This window comes from Lygodium microphyllum, chromosome 11, assembly GCF_053477565.2.
Source record: "Lygodium microphyllum isolate KBCC chromosome 11, Lygodium_microphyllum_v1.1.10, whole genome shotgun sequence".
In the NCBI taxonomy this organism is placed as follows: Eukaryota; Viridiplantae; Streptophyta; class Polypodiopsida; order Schizaeales; family Lygodiaceae; genus Lygodium; species Lygodium microphyllum.
In genome coordinates, this window is record NC_141145.1 from 13,268,252 (window position 1) to 13,294,114 (window position 25,863).

A 25,863-nucleotide genomic window follows, 5' to 3' on the forward strand; every position below is an offset into this window, starting at 1 on the left:
TCTAGAAAGACAACAAGATAACTCTACAATCATCCATAGTGTCAAATGAAATAGCAATACAATCAAAGCACACCATTACTTATGCTTTCTTATATTAACTCTGTTGCTACCAGATTAACATTGTGATGAGCTTTTAATCTATCCCACATTGCATAGATGGCATCCCAATCAACATCTGTAGGGTCCTTAGCACCATTGTATGAAAGCATCATGAGTTGATTCAAGCTCTCAAAAACAAACTATTGCGATCATTGGACTCGATATGATTCATTTTGGCGAAACCCCTCCCACAATTAACCCGTGTTTGTAACGATGAACAAACATGCATGCCATAACTACTCTTCTATAGCAAGGTTTGTAAAATCATACGCTTCTCTAAGAAGGGCAAAAATTTTTACTTGCCCTTAGATAACAAGGTTTTAAAGATATTTACTCTCTCTTGAAGGTCAAAATGCCTCTGGTAGAAGGGCTCTGAAACCCTTAAAAGAAACCCTGCTCAGAGGCCCTTGTTACTCCTTGGATCTGCGGAGGGCCCGAGCGGCGGCCCTTAAGAGGTGATTTAGTGGGCTGTCATCAATGCTTGACTGGGGCAAAGCCAGGCTGTCGGAGAAGCCGGCAGCGAGAAATAGGGGACCAGGGCATCGCTAAATTTGGCTGCTGGTTGCCGATCAGTGGCTGTACATATGATCCATCCATGTACTGGACGCTTCCCCTAAAATTTGGCCACAGAGAGAGAGGGACAAGAGACAGGGAGGGAGACTAGACTAGAGCCCGAGCGAGCGTGCAAAACCCAAGTAGTTTTGAAAAAAGAATTGCCAGCAGAAGATTTTGTGCGAATATAGCTGTCTCTCTCTCTCTCTCTCACACACACACACACACACACACACGCACTCTCTCTCTCTGTTTTTCCGCCCAAATGCCAGGTTTTCTCTATTATCCATTTCTTTTTGACGCATTAAATAAAACACATTAATCGCTGTTTTCTGGTTGACTCCACCCTGTCTTGATAGGGAATTCCATGAAAATTCGAAGCCACCCACTCTCTCTCTCTCTCTCTCTCTCTCTCTCTCTATTCTAGACTCTAGTCCTGTGTTCTCTCTCCTCTGTGCTCCACCATAACAAGATTGTTCATCCGATAGTCCAAAAGGCTTCTTCCTGTATTGCTTGAATGAACATTTATTCACGCTTTCCAAATCCTTTTGTGCTTTCTCAACTTGATTGCAGAGCTGGAGTTGTGGTATATTGTGAGAATCCGAGTTGTGGTTTATTGTTGGAATCTATCTGCCTCACATTCAGACCGTGTGCTCGGTCTGACATTAGATGTATGCCTGAGTACAGGGTCCATACCTGAGCTTGGATTATCACAGGCAGGTCTTCTATGATCAGATTGCTAATAAACAATTAGCAATGTGCAGACATTGGACTCTGAGAACAGGTAATGCCACCTCTCCGGAGTAAAGAAGAGGAAGCGCCCATGTGCAGAGATAGTATGCACCACAGGACAGGTAATGCCCCATCTCAGTTCTATAGCGGATGCTCTTGGCTTGGCTACGGTGGTGCTTGTCATTGCACTCTGCATAGCTGGCCTCTTCTGCATATGTTATGTCCTTTACTTCCGATGGCAAATCCGGCATGGCCAGCTGCTTGCCCTCCAAGAATTCAACGCGATATGGATTGTACGGATCTTGCTGATCTTGTTGGCAATGCTTTGGGGCCTGACAGAGCTTCTACGGCTCCCTGTCCTGCGCCGGAATGGCAGAATATTCAGTACTTTGGGGTTTGATCAGCAGGTTTCCCTCTGCCGCGCACATACAGTTCTGTCGTTTGGCTTCATGGAGCCATGCTTCTTCCTTACAGCTCTTTTCCTCATTCAGGGTTCAATCAGGGACGCTCCTTTTACGCCACTGAGAAAATGGAACCAGAAAGTCATCGGGCTCATCCTTATTTGCTGCCTTCCAGTACTGGCTTTGCAAACTCTACTTGTTATTCTGTGCTCCATGGCTCCCCCAGAAGGCAGAGTTTTTGGATTACCTTTATATTTCTCTCGTTCTCACATTTTGGGACTAGATAAGCAGGATGAAGTAGTCTGTACCTATCCTCTGCTGAATACACTGGCGCTAGGCTTATTCAGCTGCATTTACAACTGCTGCTTCTTATATCAGGGCTACAGAATGGTTGCCTTAGTGATCAATAAGAGGTTATTGATCCGCATCTGTGGATTAGTTTTGTCAATGGTGATCTTACTCCCTGTGCAGGTGTTCTTTATAGGCCTCTCTGTTTTGTCCACACCAGGCAATTCTCAGTTCGAAGTTATGGCCTTTTTGAGCTTTCTCACTATTCTGTCATGTGTGATTGTGGGGGAAGGTATTCTAGTTGTACAGCCCATTGCAGATGCCTTGGCTGTGCGATGGATCTTCAAGTTGCTACCGACCCATCAGGTAGTGACCCATGATCCATATTCTGTACCACTTTTTGTGTTTGGGAATGATGAAGAACAAAACATTTCTCAAGCAACAAAAGGTGCTGGATGCTCTGAAGATCATCAAAAGCAGGAGGGTTTTGCAGGCTCTTGGAGGCCTATGTCTGAGCCTACTTATGAATACTTTGATGCAGATTAGAGAGATACATTCAAGAGATTATAGTGCAATGCTCAAAATAGTTTTGGACAGATTATTCTGTAGGGCAATAGAAGAAAGGTAGCCGTTCTAGAAATCTCTCAGAGGAATCAAAGCTCTATAAAACATCTTCAAACAGCAAACAGCAGCTGCGATGAAATTTCTGTGTGTTCACAAGGCATTTGCTATGCTGATGTGAGGACCTGCAGATGTAGGTGGTTTAAACATGATTGTATCGGCCCAATACCAAAAGTCAATTTTTATCAATGGTGTTCAGAGATGGGCAGTTGGTGATATGACTGGAGACAAACAGAGCCTTGAAATATCATTGAAATGATGCCCAAGCTTGACCGGTATAGGATGGAGGTGTTATGAACTCACTTTACATTGGGTGTGAGCAAAGTGAACAAATGGAATTATGGAGGGCATCTTCGAGTCCCATGGTGCGGAAACTGCTTTTGTTTCTACTGTGCTATCTTTCTTCCACAAATAAGGAATTAGCAGTTCAGCATACAGTTCCTGAGCTAATCAACAATCTCTGGGACTCCAAAGGAAAGTTGACTTTTTTAAAATCAAAGGCTGATGAAAATAAACCGCAGCATATGCATTGCCATGCAGCTCTTTGGTGCCCTTTGTAGATCTTTCTTGCTGACAACTTTCAGCAACTTAGATGGACAATTCTTGTGATTTCTTACCTGATGGATCTATGGTGAGTTACCAGTAGTTGAAATTCATATTCCACACCGTGCATTCAAGTAGTAGTCTTACTTGGTACGCTTAAAGATGCATAAATTTTTCTGACTGCTGCTCCAAATATTTGGAATTTGTGAAGAGGTTTATTGTTATAAATGGATTTATTGTGGACTCACCCACCTCTGTGAAGTTATCAAGTGGAGAAAGGAATTTGCACCTCATTCTTTCCCAACAGGCAACACTTGTTTTCTCTCAACAGCCAACTTTACAACCCTACACACACTAATGAATTTAGACCCAGTCTAACACTATCTTACAGTGTAGCAGGGTCTACTGCAACTATTATCTGTTGTTGTCAATGTCTTCCATACTTTCATTGTGTATGTATGCTGCAGTGTCCCTCTAGAATGAAAGCTTTTTTCTAGCTTGCAAAGAGAACCTGTTGACGACTGGTAAAAGATTTGAAATGATGGATCTAATGTTTGAAAGATCTTTCAGAATTGTACATCTACAGCAAATCCAGACCATGTAGAAAGTTTTGAGTTTCAGAAAAGGGAGATCCTAAGCACTTGGGAGAGGCCAAGGAGGTGTGTTTGTGTCTGTGCTCACATAGCACTGGTTTGCAAGAATAATTGCCATGTTAAATGTGTGAGACAGAGGGAAAACTAAGAGAACAGATGTGAGAGGGGAAAGTTATAGTCGAGTTCAATCCAAAAGCTCTCCCTAGGCATAAATTGGAAGAGAGCTTTGAATGAAACTCGATGTACCTACTAGGCCTACACAATCTCTTGCTAACGTGGTGGCGTTACATGTGAGATCGGGTCTAGTACCTTGGGATACCATCATATGTGCACACATATTATGAGTTGGCATGCGAAAGCAACGGTGCAAGTGTAAGAGAAAGAGAGAACACTAAGAGAATGAACACAGAGAACACAAAACGTGAATGACTAAGGAAGAAAACAGGACCCGTATATACAATGCCAAAGGAAACTGTGGGTAGGATGAGTGAGGGCACTAGACGGAGGAGAGAAGAAATCCGACTGAGTGGAGAGGCTAGAGAAGATGATGATGGTTGGAAAGAGGAAACTCGTTGTATCAGCAGATGTGATCATGATCAGCAGGAAGAGAAGGGAGACTGATTGCAGAAATGAGCAGGAGAGGGCGGAGTCTACATACAGCAATGACCCCAAAACTGGCTGACTTGATGAAATGCAGGTCAGACTACTGAAATGTGCTGCCTAAACATGACAACATGCCCTCAGCCCTGCATGCTACCAACGGCCAAGATCTGTCTGTGCCTGCCGAAAGGAAGGTTGGCCAGCCCGGGAAAGTACTGCCCAGCCTGCAATTGGCACAAAATGCAGAGGAAGGATGACTGGTGCTGGAGTGCCATTTGGCATGCTGGTTGAACAATCTGCAGGCTCGGAAAGGCCATGGGCTAGTCAGAGAAGGCGGTGGGAAATTTATGAGATCTCCAGTTGATGTGCCCAGAATGGAGATTGCTACAATGTACGAAGGACTGGTAGACAAAGACACTGCCAAAGCTCCAATCAGCCTTGCTAGATTCGTAGTACAATGCCCCTCTAGATGAGAACCCGAAGAAACAGGTGGCCCAGACTTGCCGATGTGTGGTGGAAAGGTGACCTTAAAAGGATATCCAGGTGGCAGGTAGCCTGAGGTAGGAATGGATGAGTCGAATCATTGGCCCGATTGGAAGTTGTCAGTAAGTAGCTGCTGAAGGCATCAACAAGCACTCCTACCAAGGATGGAAATCTGGTACCTAAGGGCACGAGATGGGCACACTAGCAACAAGGGTGCCTCCAAGGAAGTAGCCGCTTTTCTTTATTATTTATTTGGTAATTGGCCAACCTGCTTTCTAGTAGGGCAACTCCTTTATTTTCGTCCGTACAAGGGAGTGTGACCACAAGCCATTAGTCCATTTATGTACTTGCAGATTCTTGGTGTGGAGAGAGGGAGCTTGTGGAATGTGTGAGCCAATCTTGCTCGTTGTCTCTTTCATCAAACTTGTATCTTTCATTATTCCATTGTGCATTTTGCTCTTCTAACAGTAGCACTATTGCATAATGAAAAGGCCTTGTAGATATGGAAATCCCCCTTTCCCTTTCCCTTCGATTTTGAAGAAGGGCAAGAAAATCAATGTCCACGTTATCTATATTGATATTCTTTTAAAGGGGTACGGGGATTCATGGAACCACTAGTGAAGATGGTGGGGGATGGGAAGAAACTTGTTGGATAGAATCTAGCTTGATAGAAATGGGTGGACCAAAAGGGGGATGCCAAGGATTCATCTTAGAAGAAGAATGGAGTCAATAAAGCCCACACTCTTGAAGACTTGTCCTGTGGATGGCTCTTAGGATAGCATCTCCTATAAAGATCACTTGCTTGATGAAGACAACATGGACATTGAGTTGATAAGGCCATTAATTAAGAGATGGAAGCCCAAATTAGGAACATGTAGGGATTTTGTCATGAAGCACAAATGGGGATATTTTTATTAAAACTCTCAAGTCTTAAAGGAAGTGTCTATTGTTCCAAAAATTTGCATGTGATTTGCTTTTTCCACTCCTACCTTTCATTCATATTTTCATTTGCTTTCCTTTCTATTTCAATGGAACAATGGAAAAATCTGAGCAAGGAGTAGAGAACACACAACAAATATAAAAAGAATAGAGACTGCTTTAATTTCAAACGAATTGATACAAAGATGGCTTTGTCCACTCGTGTGGTTCTACTGTGAAGCTTAAATGGTGATCTAGACAGATGTTAGGCGAACAGCTTAGGGTAGTTGGAATAACTGACTGGTTGAAAGATAGATCGATGATGGATTTAGAGGGGTTTTTCTTTTATAGCCCAAGAAGGTAGTCTGGTCGGCAAGTTCGACCATATTATGAACCCTCCCTAGTCGATGAGGGAATATTCTGGGGAATATTATGAATCTTCTCTAGTCAGCCATGGAATATTTCCTTTATTGTTGAGGTGAGGGCACTACCCTCCCTGAGAACCCCCCCATCTAGGGGCCACTTTTGCGGTCCATCATACCTCAATACGGGCCCCTGATAACTCCCACAACCTGCAACTTAATGCATTGTGCCTCATATTGCTACTAGCATAACTACTCTATCTAACCTAAAGGCTAAATCCACAAAGATCACTTTTTGGCCATTCGATCACATAGACCTCATCGGATATACAAGTCAGGGCCCCACCCAATGTCTCTACTCACACATGGCTTTTGCTCATAATGGTGGCCTTACAACTTAGAGCACCATGGATCATTGGTGGCACCTTACAAGGGTGGGGCATTGAGCATATCTAACATGTATTGTTTGAAAATGTCTTACTACATTTTGAGCCATTCTAGAGACAGAAATCAATTGATAATACAAAATCAACATTTTGGATGTAGAATTAGGTAAAATCAATAGTGTTATTGTGTCCATAAAGGCCTAAAATACACAATTGAAATTTAAAAATGCTCAAAATGGACATGAGAAGAAGATCCAAGAAAATGGAAGAGATACTTGGGAGGGTTGATACAACCTCCCCTCGCATTGTGCCTAGGAGGATCAGTGGGGGGCTCTCTCACATTGTGCTGGTGTTTCTAGGTTGACAATTTGGGTGTAAAGAATTTGGTACAAAGGATGGTGCCATTACGTTTGGAATGACTCAAAACCCTTGTCTTGATTCAAAAACACTCAAAATGGACACAAGGAGGCAAAGATATGAAGAAATAAAAGTGCCACTTGGCCCCCTGGTGTTGTTTTGGTCCTCCAAAGAGCCGAAAAACATTGAGAACAAACATTGGGAGGCCAAGAATTTGGATGGTCCTCACATGAAAAAGCAGAAAACACACAAAAATGATATATAAGAGTGCTTGATAAGAGAGGTTATAGAGTATTAGTGGAAACTTATATATTGTGTTGCTTGATCTCAAGAGAGCTTATATGAGTGTATGCTTGTAAGATTATGTAATTGTGTGTTTACAATGAGAGAGGGAGCCGCCTGATATAAATTTTCAAGGGATTGGATCTTATACAAGAGTGCGGTATGAGTCATTGTGCACTATGACAGTGTGTTGCTTGATCTCAAGAGAGCTTATATGAGTGTATGCTTGTAAGATTATGTAATTGTGTGTTTACAATGAGAGAGGGAGCCGCCTGATATAAATTTTCAAGGGATTGGATCTTATATAAGAGTGCGGTATGAGTCATTGTGCACTATGACAGTGAAGTAGGAATAAAGGTAGAAAGAATATGTTAGTCCTTTGCTAAGTGGGTGATGAGTCAGGCTTCAAGAAAGGTCGTCTACCACTACATTGTCTTCATTAGGAAAAAAATGAACTCACAAATGGGCCTTTTAGTCCCCCCCTCTCTCCTCCTTAAAACAAGGAAAAGAGGAGAGAACAATAGTAAAATAATCCTCCTCTCTCCACTTTTGCAATCTCGTTTTGCATTTTTTATATTATCTACAAAGATATACTTAGATTCCTTCTCTCTTCTCATTCAAGAAGTCTTTTTCAACCAAATTTTATATTAAAAAAGGAGTTAGTTACGGGAGTGTGGTGCTTCGTTTTCAATGCAAAATGATTAGTAGATACGAGATAATTGATTTTTTAATCGAGAACAAGGAAAATGAGATTTTGAAAGTTTCTTTTAAGATATTTTGGGGATTTTTTATATCCTAGCTTTTGGTCAAAAAACAAACCAACTGGTCAAATTTCGTGTTTTTTAGAGATGTTTTTTGAGGCAAAATAGAAATATCTAAAATACGAAAATTCTTGGACATCTCTACTCTCCGAGCTATTTTTTCCCATATCTATACTCTCTCATGGCTCTATTGTGACCTCTTCTCTGTGTTTATGCAACCTTTATTAACAGAGTGAATTACTTACACCCTCCTTTCCCTTGGCACCTTTGTGTGCCTCTCTGTGCATCTCCACTCTACCTCTTGTGACAACCAAGTAGGCTCCCTATTTCTATTAATAGTAAAATGAATACAGGAAAGAAGGAGCTGCATATTGAGGTAGAGATTGAATATGTCCCATTATTCAAAAGAACCCAGCGTACCAGTGTCAACCCTCAGGTTTTGCAGAGTTACATGCAAATGGGATTGAAACATGTGGATTTGTGGGTTGATGGGGAAATCTACCCAATTGACCCCTTAAACAATAGACCTCCAACTTTCTCAGGAATCACAAATTTGTTGAAGTATGTGTGCGAGGGTGTAAATGGGTTACTTGGTTATACTAGGCAACTCAATGATTAGGCATTCACAGTATTTACAACTTGCCAAGCAACCATAAAAGATTGCCATGATGTGATCACTGCACATCAACTTCATATACAATTGCTCATAGGACAAGTGGTACAACTGAATGACACTGTAATTCAACAAAACAATCAAATTATTTCAATGCAAGACATTATCCATGACATTGGTATCTTATATGAGGAGGCAAAAGCACAATTGGAAGACTTGAGAAAGATCAATAGCAAGCTAACACACGAGCGCAAACGAAAGAAGAAGCCAATCAATGAGTTAATTGTGAATAGTGGCCACTGGAAGCGATGTATCAAAGCATGTAAGGTAGATCAAAAAGAGAACCTAGGTGAGGGTGAGGTTGGATCATGTATTAGTAGATTCCTGAAGGCAAATACACTGAAAAATGCTTTGAGCAATCGTAAGTTTAAGGCTGTGAAGGAAAAGGTGATTGAGTGCACATTAAAAGATGTGTCAAATGAGTTCTCAGCTGTGGATGCAAAATCTATTTGTGACAGGGCCGGCATTAGCACGACAACTTACTCAAAGATATTCAAAGGTGTGAAGGCTGGGTTTGGTCGTGTGCTGAAGAAAAATAGAATCGTGCCTCTTCCTCAACCTTCAAAGTTAATAGAGGCCCGACGGCAACTTAATACAAAGGTTTTGGAGTTGATAGGAGATCCCATGCATGTTCAATGTGTGGAAACACTAAAGGTTGGGACAAAAAATGCATATGAGGTGAAGTTCACCGAACTCAATAATTACTATTTAGATTTGAACAAGGTGCAGTCGGCAATGGTAATGTACTACAATATGTCTGTTGAGAAATGTAATGGTAAATTGCAGTTTGTTATAAAATTAGATGAAAGTGAGATCGTCAAAGGAGTAAAACGAGCTTTACAATTCGACAAGAACAACCCAGGGAACTTTAGTGTTTAATCTGAGCACCATGTGTGGTGGCTCGCTACATTTGAAGTTCCTAAGAAAACATTTGAGGTGTTGCAGCTATTCTTTATGCACACAAGCATTCCAAGCATCATTGATCGTCAAGAACATGGTGAGATGCTCTCGGTTGAAGGGTATGGTCAATACTTGGTTGAATGGCATCTTGCAGGAGACTTGAAAACTTTAAAATGTATGTGTGGAATCTCCAATGGTGCAAATATAAAGAATCCATGCCTATATTGCTTGACAGAGAGGGTGGAAGGAAAGGACGGAAATAAGAATTGGCGAAAGGTGACAAGTACTGCACCGATGCGCAATAGAGAATATTCCACTTGTAAGCCCATCTTCAACATTCCCTTGGATCGTATTCACATTTTTTCATTGCATGTATTTGTCAGAATCATGGAGAAACTTGTATATGAATACATTTGTTTTGCTTATAGGATGTAACTAGAAAAAGAAGCCATTGCAACGTGTAGGAATGTGGAGCGAGTGCTATCAGAAATTGGGCTATACAATCATCAAGTGAGGATTGAAAAAGACGAGAAGAGATCATGAAAATTTGATAACTTGCCAAAAAAGTCTTGCTTTGGAGGAGTAAAGGCTAGGAAGTTTCTCTCAGTACCCATCAATGACGAAGGAAATGTCATGGTTTGTAGGCTGCAGGACTACGATGGGTGGAAAAAGTTACATTTTACAGTTCCTGATCGAAGTAATGGAGGAAAAACAAGATTGGCCAAAGCTAAGGTTTGGATAAGTCTTAACAAATTGGCTCCCTTACTTCGCAAGATGGTGTTTAACAATGAAGATAAGCAAGAATTTATCAATGCTGTGCATAGCTTCTATGAAAACATGGTGGAAGCATGAGGCAAAAGCTCTATCACACATTACATGGTGCGTACTAAGTTAATATTTTAAAATTATATGAATTGTATAAATTATTGAGCATAGTTTTACTCATGTGTGATATGTGTCTTTGTAGCATATCCTTGAGGCACATGGGTCATACTTTGCGGAAAAGGGAAGCATAGGAATTTGATCCACACAAGGGATGGAAAATTCACATTGGATAGCACGTGGTGCATACCAAAGAAAAATTGATCATGGTGGAGGGTGGAATGGTAGCAATCCAATGATCCAATTGCTATCTTGGTGGTATAGGATTATAGTAGTGGATGAAGCTAAACTCTTGCAAAAGAGAGCAAATGAAAGTGCTGATGAATCGGCTGCACATATGATGGAATCACATCATGTCACTAAAAGAGTGCGTTATGAAGCCTCAAGTGCCAAAGAAAACCATGCCAAGTGGCTAGAAACAAGGCTTTGACAAGGCAGCAAATGGGTTCGAAAAGAGCTAAGATAGTAAGATGAACAATGTGAGTCAATGTGAATGCAAGTTATAATTTAAGAGAGAAAGAAAGAGTGTGCATCTATGTGAATGAGTCTCACAATTTAGGGTTATATAAAAGAGGGTTTCACTTTCTATCTTATTCATTGAGTTCTCACATCTCTTGTGCAGGAAAGATGGCTAGGTCTAAGGTAGTTGCAAATAAGCTTCCGCTCAGAGCCCCATATCGTGTTCAGCCCCTTGGAGCATCTACTAGCTCAGATGCACCCCCTTCTCAACCTAATCCACCTTCCTCAAGTTGCCCTCACAAGGGTCCTCCTCAGCATCCCCACGAGAAACGCAAGTGGAAGCTAGGTACAGTGATCTTGAGAGAAATTAGAAGGTATCAACACTCTTTTGATCTTATCATTCCGAAGGCGAGCTCCTTGAGACTTGTTCGTGAGATTGTGCAAGACCTCTACCGCACAGAAAGCACGAGGTGGTTTTTGGCACAAGGTCAGGATAGACCTGATCGCTTCACAAAATAATGTCTTCATGCTATATAGCGTGCTGTAGAGGCCTTTTTAGTTGAATTGATGACTGATGCTCAACGTTGTGCAATATATGCGAAGCACATCACTGTAACTCCCAAGGACTTCCAACTTGTAAGACATCTTTAAGCAGTGAAGGATGCATTCGTTCCAATGGAATGAATACAGTTTGCAATGTTATCTTTTTTGGCATAGTGTTATCCTCGTGCATTGGACATGTGACTATGTCCCAATGCAAAACTATTGTATGCGTCCTTAAAATATGAATTAAAAATTTACACTTGTTCTTCGCTCTCAACTTTGAATGTGCATCTTCGCTGTGTTTTCAATTCTTACTTACAGTTTTTGTTAGCACTATCAATTTCAATAGGAATAACATGCAAAAATTTGCCATTTCTTATTGTAGAGTTTACTCCTAATGCCTTTGTATAGTTTATGTGGTGCGAAGTTTCGAAGGGCCAGTAGTCGCGATGTTGATTTGATCTCAATTATCAATCCATCTATAATTTTGGTGTGGGATAATTTTTAAAATACTAAACTGTATTGGAATGCGACGAAACTTCACACGCGCACTCGTTAGGTGGCCAAGATCTCAAATTATTTTTTTTTTGAAAAAAAAGTGCACGCAGACCCATGGTTCGAAGTCTAGCATCTGGAGCCACTTTCTTTTTTGAAAAAAAAAGTGTTTGCAGACCCATGGTCCGAAGTTTGGCGTTTGGAGCCACTTTCCTGCCCCAGATGCTAGACTTTGGACCATGGGTCTGTAGGCACTTTTTTTTCAAAAAAAAAAGGGCTCTTGGCCATCTAATGAGTGCGCGTGTGAAGTTTCGTCGCATTCCAAAACAAAGTTATGAATTTACGATCACACGAGACAGTGCGTATAAAGTTGTATTAACCCGATTTTGGGGTTTAAATGGGTTAAAAGTTCATTCTTCTTCTCATTTTCGCATCTTGATTTCTTTGCTTCCTCCATTTTCACATCCCCAATCTTTGTCTCTTATCCTCTTGCCCTCCTTGAGCTTGCATGGCACGGACCAAGCAAGCATGTTGTCGTTTTGGCCTCGGGAAGACATTACGCCAAGGCCCGCCACCTGGAGCACAAGGTGGAGCCTCCTCTAGTGCAACAACAGGTACTCCTCGTAGAGCACAAGGACCACCACCATAGAAGAAGAGGAGATGGAAACCGGGCATTGTCGCCCTTCGAGAGATAAGGAGAATCCAACACGGATACAAGCTTCTCATCCCGAAAAGTTCTTTTCATAAAGTTGTTTGAGAAGTCATGCAAGACTTGGAGAGCTGAAAGGAATGGGAAGATTTTGGGCACGAGTGCGGGATGGCCCACCAGCAGGAAGGTGGACTGCTGCGGCCATGGAGGCCCGACAAAACGTTGCAGAGGGGTTTCTCATCGACTTGTTTGATGATATGCAGGTTGCAGCTATCCATGCAAAGCGTGTCACAATCACAGATAAAGACATGAACTTTATCATTCGGCTTCGACACGACAAGGGGACCCTGCCATAGTTTACTAGATTAATGATGCAAGGTTTGTAATGAGTGTTACAACGCCATAATATCTTGGAAGCCCAAAAATTTTTGTATACTCTACCACATTGGAATATTTATTTATATATACATAATATCTCATGCGATGTGTACTGAATTCAAATAATTGAGTAAAGTTGTTTTGTTTTGTTTCTTGAAACGAATGACTCTTAATTTTTGTTTAATGTACGAATGCATCAAAAGTAGTAATACGTATGGATACAAGTTACGTTATTGCTTATGCACAATCACAAGTACAATACTATGCGTTGAATTATGTTAATATATGCAAATGCATAATTCGCATACCACACATTATCATCACACTTACACAATCACAAGTGCAGTACTACGCGTTGAATTATGTTAACGTATGTGAATGCATCATTCACATACCACACACTATCGTCACACTTATACGAACCACACATTTATTTAATAAATATTTATTTGTAGGGACAAAGTAAAGTATCTTATATTCATAAAAAAAATACATGTGATGGTAGATACAAAAAGCCGATAGCCAACAAGAACTCTCAATTGTTCCTTGGCTTTTTCATCAGTGGGGAGGAGGGGCTAGCTTCTGATGAAAATATAAGTTCCTTCTTTGCTTAAAAAATGATGCGCTCCCCCTTCAGCTCTTTCTCCAAGAGAAGCGGATTCGACACTTTAGCGAGGTTGCCTAATGTCGTAAGCACACACATTGCTCCACCCCACGTTTAGTCAAACAAGTAAAGAATCTTTGACTGCTTGATTAGCACCACCTTCTCCAAGCTAGATGTCACAGTTATCGCTCGAAAAGGTCCAAACTGTGACTAACTTGATGATTTAGCGACTAACCTAGAGTTATAAAAAAGTGATAAAACTTGATGATAGGGTGCGTCGGGTCCCCTGGAGTCCACTGGGGAAATCTTGGCAAAAAATGATGCCTGCATTTGCCCTGTGTCCGAAGCGTCTGGGGCCCAGAAAGTTGCCCCAGACGCTAGACTTTGGACAGGGCAACTGCAGGCATCATTTTTTGGCCAAGATTTCACCGGTGGACTGCGGGGGACCCGACGCACCCTACCATCGAGTTTCATTGCATAAAAATATATGGTAGTTAGAAATTTCACCTTCTCCAGATCATCTTGTATCTTCATTTTCTCGTGTGTCAGGGAGACACCTCTTTGGGCAGAGGGATCTACAAACTCCTTGGCAGGAAGCTAGGGCCTTAGTCCAAACAAATCATGCTGTAGTGCTTCAAATTCAGCATCGAGTACAATGTAATCTTCTTTAATTGAGGTAATATGCTCCTGTGCTGCTATGATCTCACTCACAGTATCTAAGCTTATGCCATCATATCTTCCAATCTCTGGCATTGTTGGATGCACATCCATGTAATCATAATCGATCAGGTCTTCCATTGAATCCCTGACTAGGATAGAAAACAACTCTTCTTCCTTCATTTCTAAGTATTGCAGTACATCTGATAGAAGTAAGTATTGTACACCATTTACTTCAATGGGTGTCAAGGAGGCAAGGTTGGGTTTGTCGACTTGTGGCTGTTCTGAAGAAGATGGCACCACGAGAGCCAACACTTGCTCTGTCACTACTCGATGTTCCTCTTCAACATTTATGAGCTCTATAATTGGTTCTTCTCCCATGTATGTGATAGAAACAACCTATGGAGTTGTATCTTCATCGCTCTCCTCTTCTAGGATATATCCAATGCAAGGAGGTAAATTGCCAATGCACAATCACACTCCACGAGATCCAAAGGTGATGTAACTAGGTGCACTTCCCATGGGAACAGTGCATACTCTATGCGAAGGATCCACATGGGCCAGATACCTATTCACCACTTTTTGGTGATTCTTCCCTGCCTGAAATACCATGAGCTGTTCCAGAGGCACCCAAGTCATGTCGGATCCCTCGATAGAGTATGTGCATGTAGCGATGGTACTCACAAAGTCTTCCAAAACCTAAAGGGGGGGATCTAGTGATGAGAGCACGCTTTCAAGGTTGAAGTTCTTAGAGGAAACCTGGAATATCTCGTCACCCTGGTTGGCAAAGATAGTCTCGTGGATCCACTCATCAAAGTGTGTGCAATCATCCATCGTAGCAGGTAGGAGGGATGTGGTGGATATAAAGAGATGAAGAGAGAAAGTGTGAAATGAAGCAATGAAACAAGAACTAAACTAGTTCTACCTTAAAAACCTTAAGTTTTAAACCATTAAGGGTTGTTCGCATACGATATTTAGTTATGGCTTTACTTACATCTTTGTAAAGTTTACATGCATATGTAAATGTGTTGATGTGAAAAGTGTATAACAAGTGTATGATTTTGCATAAATACCATAATTTTTAAATATTACAAGTTTGTAAGTGAAAATATTCTATTGGCCAAAAAAATCCAAAAATTTACAAGTGTTGGATATTACAATTTGTGGTGTTGGGATTTTTAGGGAGACTCTACAATTTCTAAAATATGTGGAGCCACACACTTCCCGCTGATAAGAGTATCCTCAGCTCGGTTTCGAATTTTTCTACCATCTAGTTTAAAATAGAAGCTAATAGGTGGATTCTGCATTAACATTCTAATTTCCTGGCGCATTATACTCAAGGGCCAATCATCCTCCATTTGCAACACTTGGGGCTCGCGGCCCTCACAAATGACAGTAACATCCATAGCTGCACTTTCACGCATATCTTGATCAAGGCACAACCATTTACCCTTGAGCATCCTCCATCTACGATACTTGAACACTAGGCATAAAGTTTGTCGTGCGACAAAGTACATGTAATTGGAAAGGAAAGTTAGTCGATTCATCCCAAAGTAAGATAATAGTCAACTAAGAGAGAAAATTTTTACTTGAAAGCCATGTCCCTTGTTGTAACTCAACACTCCACTGTGTCAGGATTGTGAGTTATTTTTTATGTCCAAGTATTGCCTAGAATCCTTGTTATATAATCCTCTGATGTATTTTTTATGACGTACGTGCTTTTGGTACGTCTCAAACCCTTACATTCCTTAAACATGTGTGCAAAAATTGCAATCAGTATGAACCAGCTTAGATGTACATTCTTTGAGCCGGTGCTTGGCTTCATAGAATTCAATATGTCTGCTGAAATTTTTGTGCTACACGTGCAAAATGTCGCTACTACACAATGGCCATTCTATGCTATTGAGATTCGATATGTGCATAGACTCAAGGGTTCCATATTCTCGACTCCCCTTGGGTAATATGTACTTGGAGTCATAGAAAAAAACAAGGTCCTCTGCGAGTTAATTAGCTGTACGCCCCTCAAAGAGCAATCTATCAATTTCGAGGTGGTAACACTTAAAAGAACCAATGAAACTCTCAACATTTTGTCATTCACAACAATCCGAAGGGTATACTTCTGTAAATACAAGACAAGTTTTTACATAGGTATTATGAAATTTCTCATTCTCAATGAGTTGCAAATACTTAATGTTTGCAATGTTTCGTTGAAAAGGCACAGTGGGCGCAATATGTATTTGTTTTTGCATGAATACATGTTGTACAAACGCCTCTCTTACAAGGTGAAAATCAACATTCCTTTGTCTGAGATCTAAAATTTTACCCTTCTAGTGCTTTGATACATCTGCAATTGCAGATGCTTTCACCCTGAAAGCTCCCTTCATACTTGGACACATATGTACCCAAGACAAGAAATGATACGTATCAGTGATCCAATTCCCTTCTTCATCTTTTCTGTACGTACTTCTATCGAGAGAATGCTTGTTCTTCTCTCAAGCATTATAAGCTACGCATTAGATGTAAAGAAGTATGTATTAACCCCTAAATAATAAACATTTTAAGTCTGTCCAGTAATCACCAATATGCCATACAAATCAACATGGCATTAAGAGATGTTTACACTTTTGTAAACAGATATAAATATCAATATCGAAACACATGTAGATATATACATAAACACAAAGTATAGATTTAATTTTACGATATCACTTTAATCATACCATTTACATAAAATATAATGAAAAGAATAGCACAAGAATACTCAGAGAATTTCGCCAAAATAAATTTTATTATAATGAAGAGGAGTCTGATTTGACTCAATACATTGTATGAAATGTGGGTATTATAGAGTAGTTGTTACAAGGATAACATCCACATGGCATGCAAATCTTAATAGGCACATTGGATTGACACCTGAGATATTCTAAGACTCAACACATTGTGTGTTATATGCATGATATGATACAAGAGTTTCATGGATCATTGCCAATTGGCATCGAGATCCAAATGGACACATAGGACCAATAAAGTAGAGGATTTTTGAACCATTGACTTCCAGCACATCCATATCATCCAACACAAAGGAATCACTCACCACATCAAAATAGTTGATGGAGAATTATATGCTTCACCTAAACCTTGTACAATACCTGCATGTACAAAAAAACACCTATATGAATCCCTTTTAACAAAAATACTTGCATGAATCCCTTTTAGCAAAAAATATCTAGATAACTGCATGAATAGAAGCAGTACAAAACATGGCCAATTTACCTATAAGATGATTTGCTAGAGATAAGATTGAATCATTGCTAATCAAAACCCATTGCAAATGATGGACATAAGAAAATATCAATCCCATCAAATATAAAAGTCACTAATTAAATGAATAAATTTTGGCACCACAAAATATGGTAGATTTACCTGTAAATTGAGCTATAGAATCTCTGCTCTACCTTGTATTAAGTGCTGCAACAACAATTGATCCTTAAGTTAGAACTAGCATCAAACCCTATTGTAAAGATAGTAGAAAAGGGATAATGCAGAGAGGAAGAAAGAGAGAGTTTGTGTGAGTACGTGGGAGAGAGAAAGAAATGAGCACCTATCCAATCTTGGCCCAAATTGATCTCTGCAAAAGACAATTTTGCAAGAATTAGTATTTACATAAAGGTATACTGAAAAGCCAGTAGAAAAGAGGAAACATAGACAGAGAAAGAGAGAGGGAGAGAGAGACAAGGACTTATGCAATGTCACCCAAAATGATATCTGCAACAAAAAAACAACAAGGGTTAGAACTAACATTGTATTGTATTGAAAATATATCAGAAAAAAAAAACCAAACAGAGAGAGAGATTAACACATTTTCCTCTTGCTCCAAATAAACTCTGCAAGAAAACAACAATTAGAACCAACATCAAATTCTATTGAAAACACAACATAAAAGAGAAACAACACATAGAGAGAGGGGGGAAAGAAAGGAGAGAGAGATGAGCACCTTTGTCTCCTACCCCAAACAACCTCTGCAATAAAACAACAACAGTAAGAAACGACATCAAACCCTATTGAAAAAATAGTAAACAAGAGAAAATGCAAAGAGAGATGGGTACCTGCGTTTTGCCCAAAATCTGGAGCTGCGTGGTGAAGAAAGTGCAGAGGTAAGGAGAACACTCAAAACCCTAATTACTCTCAGTAAGGAGCTTCAATGGAGACAAAAATTCACGAGTATAGAGAAGAGAGGGAAAGTGGTATGTTGCTCAACTTTTGGGTTAAACTGATTTCGTGAGAGGGAAAAAAACCGAAATTGAAAATTCTCCAAAAAAAGAGAATAAATATGAGGTGAGAGAAACTCAAATTTTATGTACTATTCATTCTTCCTTTTTTAAATCTCCCACTACCCCTTTTTTTAATAGAAAAACCAAGATTTTGAGAGAGAAGATTTACCCTCCATGGATGTCAACATCTAGCCTTCCTATTGGACATTTCAAAAGGCCCACATCTTAAACTATATTATTTTTAAGGGCCCATTTGTGAGTTCATTTTTTCCTAATGTTCCAAGAATATGTTTAAAAGTAATATCTAACTCATCGAAAAATAGTAACCATCAAATAAGTGTTTTGTTTTCAATCTCTATAGGTGCTCTTTTTGTAAGATACCCTTTTACATGCTGGAGGTTAGTTCACATAATGAAAGGTATAAACTCTATGAAAGTCCTAAAACCCTTGATAGCTTTAATGAGGCCCAAAATTTCACTTTGATAGGATGGATAGTTTTTTGGTGTAGTTGAGAAGATATTTATAAAATTTTAAGCACATTTGTGGATGATACTTCTTCATAGAGGACAACATCCCATCTAATATCTAAAGCATAAATGTAGATTGTGAGAGAACATCCAGTAGGAAAATGTAGTAGGGGTAGTTGTTATACTAAGATCTTAAGTTGTAGAAGAGTAGATGTGTAAAGGCTCCCAAACAAATTTATTTTTTTGGAGAAAGGGATATAGGTCTATAGTATATAGGGCTAAATTAAAAGTAGAGGAATTTGTTGAATTTACACATTCTAAAAGTTGTTGAAGAGTTTTTACAATGGATAAGGTGCCATGAAAATCTAGGATTTTCTTAAATACATGGTCTTGGAGTTTTATCATGCCATGGAGAATTTGAAGACGTAAAAAATCTACCTTTATTACAAAGAGAATAAATTTGGTGGGAGATAAACCATTTTTATTTCTTCGATTGCTTGAATAAAGAGCCTCAAGTGGTAAAGATGACCTTTTATTGTTTTAGAGAAAACTACAATGTCATCAAATACACAAGGAAAAAAATGAAATTTGGAACATACATAATCGTCCCTAGCCTTGAAAGTAGGCAGAAGAAGTCTTAATTCCAAAGGCTAATATTGTCCACTGATGTGAGTGACACAAAAAGCTGTCTTAAATTTGTCTAATGTGTGGAGGGAAAGTTGCCAAAATCCTAACTTCAAATAATCAAACTTGATGAATATCTTTGCTTTATGGATCCTCTTGATTAGGAGATCTTTTATGGGAATAGGATGTCCATGGCCTAGTAAATATTTGTTGAGAGGCTTGCAATTAATCATCAACCTCTTTTTTTCACTTTATTTTTGAATCTTTATTAACATAGAATGCCTAATTAGACCATGGAGAAGCAGTAGGATCAATTAAGCATTTTTGCAAGAGGTCAACAATCTCTTGCTTACACAATTCTAGATCTTCTTCCTTCATTCCTTTGTGGAATGCTTTAGTTGGAACACCATCATCCTTTAGAGGCAAAGGGATAGCAAATCTTTGTCTCTTGTCCTGGAATAGAAGAGGATCTTCCAACATGAATTCTTTTAATTCTTATGTAATCTTTGTGATTTCTTGTTGGTGCTTTTGAGTTTATGCTTGGAGCCATTTTTTTGTTTCTTCTTCTTTGACTTGAGGAGATGGTTGGAAAATAGTGTAAATACGTTTAGCCCACCTTTTCCAAAAGAATACTAGTCTTTTTATTGAGATAAGAGAAGGATATGTGTTCTACACAAAATGTATAAGGAACCAAGTGCTATAGAATGTTCATCTGTACCAATTAGCAAATCATATCTCATGTTTTTCATCAGTTGAATCTCTATAGGGATTTCAATTTCCCCTAAGTAGAAGAAAGCTTTTGTCATAGTGGAAAGTGTAATCTTCATGTTGTTTGAAAGTTTCACTATGATTGGGCTGCTTTATTCAACATCTGGAGGGAATAGCTCATCTGAAGCTATGGTGACACTTGTAACAGCATCCACAAGACATCTGCAAAGAGATTAAACTTAATAGAGGATTTTAATCTCACACAAATTGTAGGGATAAGGACACCATCTTCAAGTGCATTAATACTCAGTCTGTGCATGTGCAATTCACCTCTGGTTTCGGATTTGATTGATTGCCTTTGAATTAGTCAGCCCAGTAGGAGTATCTTGTGGGAGGCTTCTGGCCAAAATTGAGAAATAACACAAGTAGTAGTAGTGAGTTCAGAGAGTACTTCCATTATAGCTTGTGCTATATGTTTTTTGAACCGTTGGGGCTTTTTTGAAACTTTTGCAAAGGGTTTTGAGTTGTATTTGCATTAATTGGAAAGCATCTGTAACAATAGAGGGCTATCAAGAGGTAGAAGGAGCATGCGAATTCATCAATAAACTACTAGAGAATATGAGGCTTATATATTTATTCTAGTTTATGTGGCACACAAATATTAACCTTCTTCATTAGGGCCAAAAACACTTCCAAAAATACAATTTTATTAATCACTGGATTAAGAAATAGGCCAAAGAGAGTTTGCCATGTGTGCAAGAATATGGTTGTCTCCTCTTTTTTAGAGATAGTGGAGTCCATTTTGTGATTCTCTCTTCTTTTTTAGCTAAAATCCCTAAAGTCTGACATGTTTTGGAGTCCCAAAGACGTTATTTACTCACAAATCTGACAAAATACATGACAGAGATATGATGAAATTAATAATGAGTTTTTTGAAAGTCGGGAGATCTTTCAATTTTCTTTTTGGCACCCAATACATACTCATTTATGTTCTTGGCGCTACTTTTTAGTTCATTCCCCCCTCTTTGAGCTTATTTCTATGTGCTTTCATTCTTTTCATGGCTTCCTCTAGGCGCCCTTCTCGTTTAATACACTCTTGCACAGTCTATAGCCAGGGCATTGATGGAAATTGGGAGCCCAAAACCTTTACTGTAAACGATTGGGTTACCATGCTGCCATCTTGCAAGGGCTCTCATAAGGTGAAAAGAAGAAAACGAGATGATATAAAACATCACTGGAAGGGGCGTATCATTGCCTTCAAAATTATGCCCGAAGGATGGTTTGTTAAGGTGCAACATGTTTACATGGCCAAGGATATGCACTTGCCTCCAAACGAACGTGTTCCTCAACAAAAACATTGTAAGTTATTAGTTGAATAACGTATGTAATTCTTTTCCATTTAGGCAAGTACTAACAACCGATTCATCATTGTAGATATCTTTCCGTCAACAAGTATTGAATGGCAACCTGTGGAAAGCCTAAGTGGGACTTTCCATGCCATTCATAAGGTATTGGTAGACATTATTTATGCCGATCAAACTGTGTCTTTTTTTAGTGAATGCAAGGTTTTTATATATTATGCACAGTATGTGGTTCCCTCTAAAGTAGATAGGTATGGGAATATCGAAGATTTTCCATTGCCAAGCCTTTCATCTCTAAACTGGGAGATTCCTGACAAGGTAATGGTGCAGAGTTTCAAATTCAAAATATCTCAGGATATTCAAAAGTCCATGACAGCTCTGGAAGGATCTCAAGAAGAATAGGTTTATCATGGTTTGTACCCCTCCATATCTTTGTGGCTTGCTTCTGTTGAGAATCTGCCAATCACACCCTATGTATGCCCCTTTGTATGGAACAGCCAGGCTAGGAAGATGCAGTCCATTCTAGGAAGAGAGACAAAATCCCATATGCACAGTGGATGTTAAGTGCTACCAAAGAACTCTATATAATGATGTACTTGAACTATCACTTTCATATGATGATAATGCAATAGTACTTGTCTCTTTCTATCAAGTGTCTGTGTCATTGTTAGTACTACACAAGAATGTCTTTATGAGTCCAAGTCTCAATCTTGGAACCTAATTCACTTGTGTAATAACATTTGTCTTCTTTGTCAATGTCATCATGAGTTCTCTCTTCATCTTCCATCCTCCATAGCTTCCGCTGTCGTATTGCTGCGCATTCGAAGTGTTTAAACCACCCAAAAGTTGTGCATGGAATTTGGTACTTTGTACATACTTAGTTGTTGTGATAACATTTATTTTATGCGTATAAGTATAGTGGGGAGGAGTTGGAGACAATGTGCTGTTTACATGGGCGCCAAAGATATGGAACAACAGGCTTCTGTCTTTAATCCAGTGCTGGATATGGATCCGAGGCTAGTTGTTGGTCTCTTTGACCTTCTGAGAGACGTAGATATTAGTATATTTGTTCTCCATTTTTGCGGGGAGTGTGAACTCGTAAGGTTGACTGACAAGAATGCCTTAGCTGTATTGCTCCAAGTTTTCAGATATTGTAAGAGCCGTAACTGCAATGCGACGAGTGGATCATGCTTCTGCATACAGTGGTGCTGTATGAGTATTTCTGTCCACCTCAGGATCAACCGCCCATGGATGGGGTTCAGCTGAAACTTGGGTAACCATAAAAGGCTCGGCACGTAGGAGACTTGATTCGAGCTGGTGTGAAGATGCTACTAGGGGAAGTTCTAAGGAAAGAGAAAAAGAAAACTAAGAAAAGAGGGAGAGGGATATTTTTGAAAAAGGGAAGAATGGCGGGCTGTGTGGCGAAAGGGGAGGAGGAGAGCTCTAAAGGAGGCTATGCCGAGGACTGGGGGCGAAAGCAGAGGGGGGGACCCTGCTCCTTGTAGTGTGCCGAAAATTACTATCTCAGAGGAGAAAATCGAATGCTTGGTGATGGATGGAAGGGCATTGTAGTTTTTGGAGGGGAGTTTTTTTTCTCACAGGATTGGAGGGAGGACGAGAGCAGAGGTCGTGGAGTATCGAGGCGAGATTGATCAATGGGAAGTACCACCATAAAGTCAAGGCCGCCATCGACAGTTAGGGAGGGAGACACATTTCTCTCTGGGGATCTCGCCACTTCTCTTCGTTCCATTGCTCGCTCTGGTTATTTCTTTGAGGATTTGGATGTTTTTCATCCTGGAGTTTGACCTCGAACCAGTTGTTCATCAAGCCGGAGAGTGAGTTGACAAAAGGGAAGTTACGCATTCCGGATGGACATGATTATGGCGAGGTGAACCAAGCAGAGTAGTACTCTTTGAAGCTCAGAAGCGGCATCTGCTATGATTCGATCACTGATACGGATCTTGGAGGCAAACAAACGAGGATCATGAGGAGGAGGCGATGACGGAGGGACTTCGATGAGCAGGGAAATGTAATGGCCAAAGTTCATGAAGAACGAAAGCTGGATTAACTGATCAATCTGTGGATGATATCTGCAACGGCACTCCTCGATCAGAAAGAAGCAGGGAAACGCTGCTGCTACTGCTGCGGGAACTCCAATCGCCTTAGCCTGCACATCTGCCCGTTTTGTGAGGCTTTGATGCAACTCATTAGACATGTCCATCTCTCCACATGCCTCTCGCATTCGCTCGTTTGGGACTTCATCGAGAAATTCAGCATAACGAATACTACCCATTGCTTTTTAATAGATGATCAATCATTGAAACAGAAGTGCAGAAGAATCAGGGACGGATGCAGTGATTATTGATGATCGTCGGATTGATGGAACTCTTAACAATTCAGCTTAAATCGGATTGATGGGAGACATGCTAGTAATCATGCTGTGCCATTAAAAAAAACGTTTTGAAGTGCTCATTAATTGATCCGCTTGAGATGTTACTGGAAGCCAAATTTGAGAATAAGTCGCCTTTCAAGATTGACCTACTTTGCAAGCATCCTGAAGCTTCTACCGAGCTTGATTGCCTAGGGTGAACAACTGCTGCTGTTGGGAAAAACAAAGAAAGCATTTTGAGAACAATGAGAATGTTACTCAAAGTCTCAGTGCTGGGGCAACTCCTGTACGAGCATCCTCAGAGTCTAGCGAATCTTTAGCAGCTGTCCAGCGCTTGTTATCATCAATGTCCTCTGAAGTGTTCAGCAAGCTGTATCCATGGCCTCCACCTAAGTTCATTGAAAGCATAGCTGCAGATGAACACAGGGATGAAGCAGTCACAAAGGCAACAGAAGATGTTTTGGGTGTTTTAATTGAAACCTTGGGAATTGGTGCGTGAACTCAGAGCTGTTGATCCTGATGATTGGGTGATTAAAGTCTGAAGCTGCTGAAGAAGAGAAATTTGATAAAGAGGCGCTTTTGAGGCCATTGCAGTCCCATAATCCTCAATCGTCCTTGTCATCTCATCATAGATTCACAATATACCTTCGAAATCTCTGCACATGCTGTCGTCATCATCCTCTCTGACTTTCTGTTGATCTAGTTGTAAAAGCTTTACAAATTGTAGTGAATGATCTATCTTGGAAGAGTGTCAGTCGTAGATTTATTTTGATTGGTTTTGAAGAGCTCTCAAACACGGCAGTGAACTTTGGCATCAAATATTTGAGTTCTTTTCTTGTTAATCTTTATTTCTTGCTGTACCTTGAACCCGGTGTTTTGCAGCCCTTGCACGAACTCTTTGACACCGCAGTTTTCCATGCTCTAGATCCCGCATCTTTAACAGCTTCAAAACAGCAAATTTACAAAGAATGAAGGTATCCTGGCTAAGTAGAAACTTTTCAGAAGAGGATTTGGACAACACTATAGGGACGCTTTAGAAATCTAGAGAGTGCGACCATAAGGGTGATATCTTAAGGTGCAGTGCATGCCCTCAATCCTTGGCTTTGGCTTACAGTATCCCTCACCAAACTCTTGCTTTGGGCTTTGATTACAGGAGATACAAACTAAGATTGGGTATTTGGGTTCCCTTGCATTCCGATACAGATTGCACACCATATAAACTTGTGGTGCATGTTTTGCCGCATGAAGAAGTAAAGAAGGTGAATGTTACTTCCAATTGGAGTCTGAAAGATATGAGGGATACCTTGGAATTGCTAGACAATACATCCCCTAGATATAAGTTCAAAGTGAATGGCATAAGAATTGGTAAAAGAGCTGAGCGCTCTTTCTCTTGTACGAGTTGTTTGTCTCCCACAATTGTGAGTTTTGAGCCTTGAGAATGAAAACTTTGTAGGAATTTATCTTAATTAATTATCCTTAATATATTTCTTAGTGGGAACTCATAAGCTATCATGAAGCAAGTTGCCTTTCGAATGTATAGAAATAAATGTACATTACATTCGATTTATAAGTGAAAAAGTTCATTACATCATGAGGTACAAAAATGTCATATAAATGTACAAAGCCAAAATAATAAGGCTTGTGTATGCTTATGTTTGCTCTTTTGATTCTTTATCTGCTGCATTCTCCTTTGTTGGCTTTGTGGCTTCTTTATCGATTTCTTCAAAGATGTTTTTTCTCACAGGGCCTTTCTTTGATTGTTGAAAGAATTTCACCTTTACAGGTACTCTCTTTTGTTGGGGTTTAAGAGGGGATGGATCAAATT

At 39.9% G+C, this 25,863-nt stretch overlaps 1 protein-coding gene across 1 annotated transcript; it reads left to right on the plus strand.

The window, feature by feature from the left end:
• The first annotated feature begins 605 nt into the window (after positions 1-605).
• On the plus strand, positions 606-5,769 carry LOC148028549 (uncharacterized). The gene has a single exon (XM_087688826.1). The coding sequence runs from the start codon at positions 1,509-1,511 to the stop codon at positions 2,616-2,618; it is 1,110 nt and encodes a 369-aa protein (XP_087544952.1). The 5' UTR covers positions 606-1,508; the 3' UTR covers positions 2,619-5,769.
• Positions 5,770-25,863: the final 20,094 nt, after the last annotated feature.